This window comes from Ictalurus furcatus, chromosome 13, assembly GCF_023375685.1.
Source record: "Ictalurus furcatus strain D&B chromosome 13, Billie_1.0, whole genome shotgun sequence".
Taxonomy (NCBI): Eukaryota; Metazoa; Chordata; class Actinopteri; order Siluriformes; family Ictaluridae; genus Ictalurus; species Ictalurus furcatus.
This window is the reverse complement of record NC_071267.1, coordinates 27,728,736-27,739,249: the sequence shown is the minus strand read 5'-3', so window position 1 is coordinate 27,739,249 and position 10,514 is coordinate 27,728,736. Positions and strand designations below refer to the sequence as shown.

Genomic DNA, 10,514 nt, shown 5'->3' with positions numbered 1-10,514 from the left:
TTAATATTCTAGATTTTAAAATTTGAAAATAATCAATAGTACATAATAAGTGGATGGAAATTTGGAAATTTAAACCAAATTTGACAATTAGTTAGTGTCACTCAAATAGACTGGAATAAAAAATTAAATCCAATATGTGGAGTCAAATAATCGTTTTTGACTATTAAAAAGCTTTTGATGAGATAAAACGATGAGATAAAACTCTCCTCGGTAATTTGCTTGTTAGATTAATACTGTTTATTTTTTTACATAGTGGATAACAAAGTTATAGTTAGAATAGAGTTATAAGAATTACAACACGTTATAATAAAGAAGACTGCATTCTACCAATCAGCAACGTTCGATACAGCAAGCTCCGCCCACTATAGTTCCAGATACCGGAGCACTATAATAGACATACTAGACGCTGGAAGTGGAACTAAAATTAAGCCCTAGTTCCTGCAGTGAAACTCGTTTGTCTTCAGAGGGCTCTTTCAATATAGTTCTCAGGTTCCTATAAAGGTTCCAGTTTGGAGCAGTCATGATAGAGAAACTCTCTGTCTTTGAAGAACTTTTAAGGGTTCTACATAGACTCCACTTTCGTTCTAAGAGTGTACAGTGAAAAGTGGTTCGAGGAACAAACAGAAACATAATCGTCCCTAACGGTTCCTGAAGAGAGACATTTAATTGTGTGTAGCCCACTAGCTTATTGTGTCTTGTCTCCAAACTTGTGATCTTTAACATCACGTTAAAGCTGTAACGTTACGTTTTCCGACATCGTCAGGACAGAGGAGTTTATCGCGGTTTCTCGGGAACATGACAAGCTGCATTTGTATTTTTTGTCTTATTAACTTCGAGAGAATAAAGAGACTCTGGTGAAGGAACGACTGTTTATAGCTGCTATAACATAAGCGAGAACAGGAACTAGAGTCTTTCACGGACGTTCCACAACGTAAAACGTAACTACAAACGGATAAAGATTCTGATATGTTCTTTAATAAATGAAAACTTGTAATTATTGACAAATCGCTGTGGTGTAAGAGGAATAAAACACTTGGGGACGTGCTGTTGTAGGAAATGAATCAACTTCGCTTTATCACACCACCCTGTTGTTGATTATTTCACTCTAACAGCACGACACACACATTGTTCTATTCATTAAGCCCACAGAGGAGCGTTATGTTGGTGCTGGTGCAGAAGAACGTAAGGGATCGAATATTGCTTCTTAGTTGTAAACGTACACCTTTGTTCTGATTTTATTTGTATTTAAACCTTTCGACGTGGTCTTTCGTCAGAGGCAGCGGTCGCTTCTCTAGCGTTTCCTGCAGGCGCTTTAGCGTGCTAATGAAATGCTGCCGCTACATCGTTAGCATTAGAGCTGCAGGCCGTGCGCCTGCCTCGCTCTGATATAAAGCAGGAGACTTAAACTGGTCTTTCTGTGCCAAATGAACTCCAATCTGCATCGGCGAGACAGGCAGGGAAACTCGGTTAGGAATTCTGGGTAATCAGGTTTAAGACTGAAACAGGTCCGCGGAGCTGGCCGTCTTTATGAATGTCGATTGTTTTCAAAACGAAAGCGTCTGAGTCTGTTCTACTGATCCAGGTTTAACTCCTCACACACTGCTCACAGCAAAAACACACTGTAAAATCATTCTTTTTAACAAACTCTGTGTATGAATGTTTTTAAATCATATACATAGAAAAAGTCAAGGAAGTTCCATTCGGCAATTTAACAGAGTCTCTGTGCCGAGTCACCTTTCACCTGCTGGAGTGCTGAACAACTCCAGAAAATAATACAGCACCTTCATACACTTAAACTTTAACCTTGAAAGTAAGAGATTAATTTTTTAAGGAGAAGATGATGATGAACTGCTGCAATAAATGAGTACAGAAGAACGACAGATTTCCTTCGGTGAGCATCTGTCCATCGTCAGCGATATGGAGAGATAAAAATCTGACCACAGCTGCACGTGTCTACTGTCAGTGCCACTATTCATATTTTTCTAGTCCCTATGCAAGATGTCGAGCCACCAGCAGCAAACAGCACCTGTGTCCCACCTGGAGCTCGGAGAGAGAGGTCATTTTATTCCTGTATCTACATACACTACACAACTATATACACCACTATAAATACTACACCTCTATATATACACACTACACCACTATATACTATACCTCTACATATACACTACACCAATATATACTACACCTCTACATATACACTACACCAATATATACTACACCTATATATATACACTACACCAATATATACACCACTATTCATACTACACCTCTATATATACACACTACACCACTATATACTACACCTCTACATATACACTACACCAATATATACACCACTATATACTACACCTCTACATATACACTACACCAATATATACTACACCTATATATACACACTACACCACTATATACTACACCTCTACATATACACTACACCAATATATACTACACCAATATATATACACTACACCAATATATAGACCACTATTCATACTACACCTCTATATATACACACTACACCACTATATACTACACCTCTACATGTACGCTACACCAATATATACTACACCTATATATATACACTACACCAATATATAGACCACTATTCATACTACACCTCTATATATACACACTACACCACTATATACTACACCTCTACATATACACTACACCAATATATACTACACCTATATATACTACACCTCTACATATACACTACACCAATATATACTACACCTATATATACACACTACACCACTATATACTACAACTCTACATATACACTACACCAATATATACTACACCACTATACATACTACACCTCTATATATACACACTACACCACTATATACTACACCTCTACATATACACTACACCAATATATACTACACCACTATACATACTACACCTATATATATACACACTACACCACTATATACTACACCTCTACATATACACTACACCAATATATACTACACCACTATACATACTACACCTCTATATATACACACTACACCAATATATACTACACCACTATACATACTACACCTCTACATATACACTACACCAATATATACACTACACCAATATATACTACACCACTATACATACTACACCTCTATATATACACACTACACCACTATATACTACACCTCTACATATACACTACACCAATATATACTACACCACTATACATACTACACCTCTACATATACACTACACCAATATATACTACACCAATATATACTACACCTATATATATACACACTACACCAATATATACACCACTATTCATACTACACCTCTATATATATACACTACACCAATATATACTACACCTATATATACTACACCTTTACATATACACTACACCACTATATACTACACCTCTACATATACACTACACCAATATATACTACACCACTATATATACTACACCTTTACATATACACTACACCACTATATATACACTACACCACTATATATACACACTACACCAATATATACTACATCTCTATATATACACTACACCAATATATACACCACCACTATATATACACACCAATATATACTATACCTCTACATATACACACACACGACACCACTATATATACACACTACAACAATATATACTGCACCACTATATATAGACACACACACTACACCACTATATACTACTATGCTATATGCACTAATATACTACACTCCACACTATAATACAATACTACACTATACTACTATACCATATACACGGTGTACACTACTATATTTTTTACACTATACTACACCCAACTATACTATATAACACTGTAGTGCACATAATTCCACAGTGTATGGAATACCAAAGTTTATGGAATATTGAAGTGTATGGCATAAATTAGTGCACATAATACCATAGTGTATGGAATACTGAAATTTATGGGATATCATAGTGTATGGAACACCATAGTGTATGGAATACCGAAGTTTATGGAATATTGTAGTGTATGGCATAGCGTAACTAATACCATATGTATTTTTGCATTGTATGGCATAAAGTAGTGTACATAATATCATAGTGCATGGAATAATGTAGTGTATGGAATACCAAAGTTTATGGAATACTATAGTGTACATAATACCATAGTGTATTGAATACCGAAGTTTATGGAATATCGTAGTGTACTGTATGGAATACCGTAGTGTACATAATACTATAGTGTATGGAATACCAAAGTTTATGGAATATCGTAGTGCACTGTATGGAATAATGTAGTGTACATAATACCATAGTGTACAGAATACCATAGTGTACTGTATGGAATACCATAGTGTATGGAATACCGTAGTGTATGGCATAATGTACATAATACCATAGTGTATGGAATACCGTAGTGTACATAATACCATAGTGTATGGAATACCGAAGTTTATGGAATATCATAGTGTACTGTATGGAATACCGTAGTGTACATAATACCATAGTGTATGGAATACTATAGTGTACTGTACGGAATACCGTAGTGTATGTCATAATGTACATAATACCATAGTGTATGGAATACCGAAGTTTATGGAATATTGTAGTGTATGGCATAGCGTAACTAATACCATATGTATTTTTGCATTGTATGGCATAAAGTAGTGTACATAATATCATAGTGCATGGAATAATGTAGTGTATGGAATACCAAAGTTTATGGAATACTATAGTGTACATAATACCATAGTGTATTGAATACCGAAGTTTATGGAATATCGTAGTGTACTGTATGGAATACCGTAGTGTACATAATACTATAGTGTATGGAATACCAAAGTTTATGGAATATCGTAGTGCACTGTATGGAATAATGTAGTGTACATAATACCATAGTGTACAGAATACCATAGTGTACTGTATGGAATACCATAGTGTATGGAATACCGTAGTGTATGGCATAATGTACATAATACCATAGTGTATGGAATACCGTAGTGTACATAATACCATAGTGTATGGAATACCGAAGTTTATGGAATATCATAGTGTACTGTATGGAATACCGTAGTGTACATAATACCATAGTGTATGGAATACTATAGTGTACTGTACGGAATACCGTAGTGTATGTCATAATGTACATAATACCATAGTGTATGGAATACCGAAGTTCATCACGGAAAAAACCTTTAAGCTTTGTGTGTTTAGTGTTTCATTAGAAGACAAAACTTCTAGAATCGTTTATCAAAGTCAATTTTATTTAGTTAAACAGGGATATTTACTGAGCTGGATTTATGTGTTGATGCAAAAAATCCAGGAATAAACTAAAAGGTAAGGAAAGAAATATTACACGGTGTGGAGAAATAAACACATAAAAAACTGGACATCTGGTCACTGGCCAACAAAGATAAGAAGAGCAGAAAGTGTAGGAAAGATGAAGAAAATAAACAAGAAAAAAAAAGGCATATGAACAACTGGATACCAGCAGATGTTTATCAGGGCAACACTTCAGGAGAGTTCAATCCTGAACACACACCTGAACACAGCCTCAGGTCGACCTGCCAACACAAACACGTACGTTATTAATAGATGTACACCATCACAGTGAAACCTGTTCTACTAACCTGTCTATAGTTCCTACCTGTTTTATCCAAGAGTTCTCAAAGTTCCAATGTTTCCCTGACCTCTAGTCCTTTTCCAAGAACTCCCACAGTACCACATTGCTTTCTAGCCCTTACTCAACAGTTCTTCTAGTACCATTTTTCCCAGTCCCTATACAAGAGGTCCTGAAGTACCATTTTCCTCTAGTCCATATCCGGTTCTCAAAGTACCTCTTGTTTCTAGTCTCTATTCAAGAGTTCCACTAGTGCCAACATTTTCTAGGATTACACATACAAGTAAGGTTCCCAAAGTACCAATTATGTTCTAATATCTACACAAGTTCTCAAAATACCGTTTTTTTCCCCCTTCTAGTCCATATGCAAGGGAAGGCACTACTCCTGAAATACGATTTTCCCCAGTCCCTACACAAAAGGTCCCGAAATACCATTTCCTTCTAATCCATATCCAAGAGTTCTCAAAGTACCCATTTTTCAAATCTCTATTCACAAGTTCCACTAGTCTCAACATTTTCAAGGGTTAACGATACAAGTAAGGTTCCCAAAGTACCAATTATGTTCTAATGTCTACACACAGGTTCTCAAAGTACCAGTTTTTTTCTTCTAGTCCCTATGCAAGGGAAAAGGGACTACTTTTGTTTCTATTTTACTTATTCAAAAGTTCTTCTAGTACCATTTCGTCTAGTCCATATACAAGTTACAACTGCACACAAGGGTTCCCAAAGTACCAATAAATGTTCTAATCTCTACACGAGTTCTCCAAGTACCAGTTCTTTGTTCTAGTCCCTATCCCAGGGAGAGACTATTCCCAAACTACATTTTTTCTGGTCCTTATTCAGAAGTTATTATAGTACCATTTCCCTGGCCCCAATCAAAGAGTTCTCAAAAGTACCAATCTTTTTTTTTTTTTTTTTTAACATTCTATATGCAAGAATTCTCATGCTATCAAATTTTCTTCTCGTCATTATTCAATAATTCTTCTAGTACCATTCTCCCCAAGTCCTCACTATGGAAGTTCTCAAATTACAAAATTTTGAGTTCTTATTTAAGAATTTGTGTAGCACCGATTTCCTACTAGTCCACATCTCAGAACTCTCGAAGTACCAACATTTATCTAGTTCCCATGCAAGAGTTCACAAAAAGTACCAAAAACCATTTCTGTACTCTATATCTAAGGATCCCAAGAGTACTATTTTCCCAGTCCTAAACTTTTCAAGGGTTACAGACATACAAAGAAAAGTTCCAGTCCCAGATTTTATGTAGTTCCTTGTAGAGCCATGGGGTTCTCCAAGTCTCATTTTCTCCTGGTCCTTTATGTATTACAAGTTAATTAGTGGTTTAATGTCAGCGTGTGTGTGTGTGTGTGTGTGTGTGTGTGTGTGTGCGCGCACGCATGCTTACTTGGGCTTGGTCTCGGCGTCAGTGACCTGGCGGATGTAGATGGCGTCGGGCGGGTGCGTGATGTCGCCCTGCTCCTGCATGTACGAGGAGGCGATGGCCAGCAGAGAGCCGTCGCCACTGAAGGACAGAGAGGCGATGCTGGTCGGGTAACGGTGGAACTGACACAGACGCTTCTTATTGAACGGGTCCCAGATGTTCACGAACCCGTCCGAGCCACCTGCAGGGATGAGTCAAAGTCACTTACACACACTCGCACAACCATACACCTGTGTGTGTGTGCACCAAGAGCCATGTTTAAAATGCGTGACCTGTTGCGAAGGTGTTGTGGATGCTGTGGAAGGAGATGGCGTTGACGGGATACACCTGCTCGATGCCGTTCTCCTTCAGACGGTGGCATTTAAAGGCGTATTTCTTCTTCTGCACCTCCAAACTTGGGTCCAGGTACTCCACGGCTACTCGGCCCTCGATCGAGCTCAGCACGTAGCCCTGCAGCACACACACAGTCTGATTTTAACTGCTGCCTATTGGATTATGTATATAGGAGGGTAAACTGGGACGTTATACATTATGTATCAGAACATGCCAACAAGTGACTAGTGGGCGGGGCTTGTTTCCTCACAGTTGAAACATTATATCAGATGTTTATGAATTTTTTTTTTTTGAGTTTTGTCTTTCTGAAGAAGAAGAAGGAAAAAAGGATTATCAAGAGGAATTTCTGGGAATACAAAATATTCTTAACTTTTTTCTTAAGTGAGGAAATAAGAAGAAAACGGCAGTTAAAAAGAATTTTATTCTTAAGAAGGTTTTGTGAATCCGGACCCAGGAGTAGATTCGTTCCTACGTGGTAGCTTGGTAGTTTTAGAAGAGAACCGTACAGGACGGGTATTGGTATCGACAGAGACTCGAGGTTTCAGTCTCGGTGAATAAAAGAGGTATTGTTCCACCTCTACTCATAACCTAGGATGTTTACAGTTCTATCACATCCTCATCATCATCATCATCATCATCATCATCCCCTGCTGATCAGCAGCTGAATGCTCGCGGCTCTGACCTGTTTGTTTGGAAATGCTCGTATGCAGCGCGTCTGATACTTCAGGCTGGACTCTCGTCTCTGCTGGACGTATCCCATGTTCCTCAGGTCCCACACCAGCACTCTGCGTCCCGCCGTACCCACGATCAGGCGGTCCCCGGCCACAGACAGCGTGTACACCTGAAACACACGGCACAGCGAGCGGGCGTGAAGGCGAACGTCTCGGTCAAGGAGAAGCGAAAGATCTGAGAGCGCTCTGTACCTTCTCAGGCTGGGTGAAAGTGCCGGCGTTGCACGGCGTCCGAGGATCCCACAGCCTCACGCTCATGTCCCAGCTACCCGTTACCATGACGTTGACCTCTGGGCAATACTCCACACACCGAATAGGAGCTTCGTGTGTTCCGACGATCGTGTCTATACAGAGCGGGAAAAAAATACTATCAGTGACTCGCACACACGCCATCATATACAGCTCGATACTTTTACTTGGCTAGCTAGGTCTATAAAAAGCCGGAGAAACAAAAATGCATCGAGAGTGGTTTGGGTCGTCATGGCAACAACAGTAATGACCATGCATGAAGAAAGAATTCCCATGTTTAACCTTAATCCCATGTTTTAACCATTTTATTACATTTAAATGAGAATCTATTCGACATGATTAATAAACGTACCTTGGTCTGTATTCAAATCGTGCATTTTCAGCTGGTTGTCGAGGCCGCCGCTCCACGCCCGAGTCGGATCCTGAAACAAAACAAATCAATTTATCATGGTTTATTTTTTGTATTTTTAATCACGTATTGTACCCATCTCCTGAGAAAACCCGGTTTCTTACATAGAAAGCGCAGTCGAGGACCGGGGCCAGATGCTGGTACTTCATCCTCATCGTATTTCCACCGACATCGTAGAGACGGACAGTGGAGTCCCAGGAGGAGACCAAGAGGAACTGAGAGGAGTTGGGGCTGAACTTCACTGCTGAGATGCTGTCGTCAGGGCCCTGGTTCAGCTTGAACTCGTTCGAGCCCGTCATCTAAAACACGAGGACGAAAGAAACGTCATCAAACACTACCGCACAACGAGAACTGCACTTCTTAAACGAGGGAAATTAGGAACTTTAATCAGTATGATCATTTTCATCCCCTTTGAAACGACCCGAGGGCTTTTATTCCATTCCGTATGTTGACGTTTCATCTTCTAAAACGGGAAGTCAGACCGATAACACATTTGATTTATTTATTTTTTTAAACAGCGTTGGAGATACTCCATGCCACACCCCCTCACATTATTGACAGCGTGACGGAGACTTCGTATAAAGTCAGTAGCGATATTCCGTTTCCACATGAAACTCCACCGAGACATTTATTCCCATAACGAACAGCGTGCAGCCTAACAAACCACAATTACTGTTAATGAGCTGCTACTGTAAAGCAAGACACACCCCCAGGGGAGGGGAGCGCATTTGATTGGACGATCGCAAGACAAGTACAGGATGAGTCGTCAAAAATATGAATCATATCATTCCTAAAAGTATAAAATTAAACTGAGAATATACTATTGTATTGGTGTCTAGAATACTAATGGAGAGATTTAAAATAAAATTTATATATATCTTTGTATGAATCTAACTGATATATTTTAAAACTAGATTCATGCAAAATATGCACAAAACTAGGTTTAACTCCCTGATTATACCGTGTGCAAAACTAATATGGAGCAAGGAAACATTTAGGATGATAAAATAAACATTGGTATAAATTACAAACTCCTCCAACGCAGTAATCTTACGCTTTTTAATAATATAATGTTTCCAGAATTATGATTACAATACACTGTATATAAATCACTGATGCTAGTTAAGATGGCGGCCGGTTAGCTGGTTTAGCTTTAGCCAGAGAGCTGTTGTAGATAGCAGCCTGTATAACTAGTGCTTCTTTATTATTATTATTATTATTTGTGTCATTCTGTGATAAATAAAAATTTTTCGCAGTTAATCCAACGCTTTACCCAACATCCACTTATAACTGCTAGCTAGCATTAACACTAGCATTAGCAGGCTAGCTAAAACAAACCGTAACAGAATATAATTCCAAAAATCACCAGTCCGATCTCAGTGCACATTTCAGCAACAAATTACTCACCGTTTATATTCCTTATAAAAGATTTTCTATTTTAAAAAAAGGTGAATAATTAATAACCGTATAGCCGAGCTGAACTAACACCACGGCGGATAGTCACGTCCCTAACGGTACTGCACTGTCTGCCGAAACCCAAACCAGCCGCGTCCTTATTGGTCAATTTGTAAATTTGAATGTAGCCGCGGCGCTTTTGATTGGTTGAAATTATTCCACTTCCTATTACGTCAGGTCTGCGTAGAGACATGTCGAAACAGATAGATGGATTGGAGATGGATAGAATGGGTATTATGGTAACTATAATAATAATAATAATAATAATAATAATAATAATAATAATAATAATAATAATAATTCCAACACAAACACTC

General features: G+C 38.3%; 1 protein-coding gene across 2 annotated transcripts; it reads right to left on the bottom strand.

The window, feature by feature from the left end:
• Positions 1–5,202: 5,202 nt before the first annotated feature.
• On the bottom strand, positions 5,203–10,281 carry bub3 (BUB3 mitotic checkpoint protein). 2 transcript variants are annotated; one of them, XM_053640611.1, is made up of 8 exons: positions 10,150–10,281; positions 8,847–9,041; positions 8,686–8,755; positions 8,277–8,428; positions 8,036–8,194; positions 7,293–7,470; positions 6,985–7,201; positions 5,203–5,523 (listed from the first exon to the last, which is right to left on the bottom strand). In XM_053640611.1, exons 2-8 carry the CDS (start codon positions 9,039–9,041, stop codon positions 5,514–5,516), a joined length of 981 nt encoding a protein of 326 aa, XP_053496586.1. In that variant the 5' UTR covers positions 10,150–10,281; the 3' UTR covers positions 5,203–5,513. The 2 variants fall into 2 exon arrangements, with proteins under 2 accessions (XP_053496586.1, XP_053496587.1); XM_053640612.1 differs by lacking the exon at positions 5,203–5,523 and having other exon boundaries at positions 6,981–7,201.
• Between the last annotated feature and the right edge of the window lie 233 nt (positions 10,282–10,514).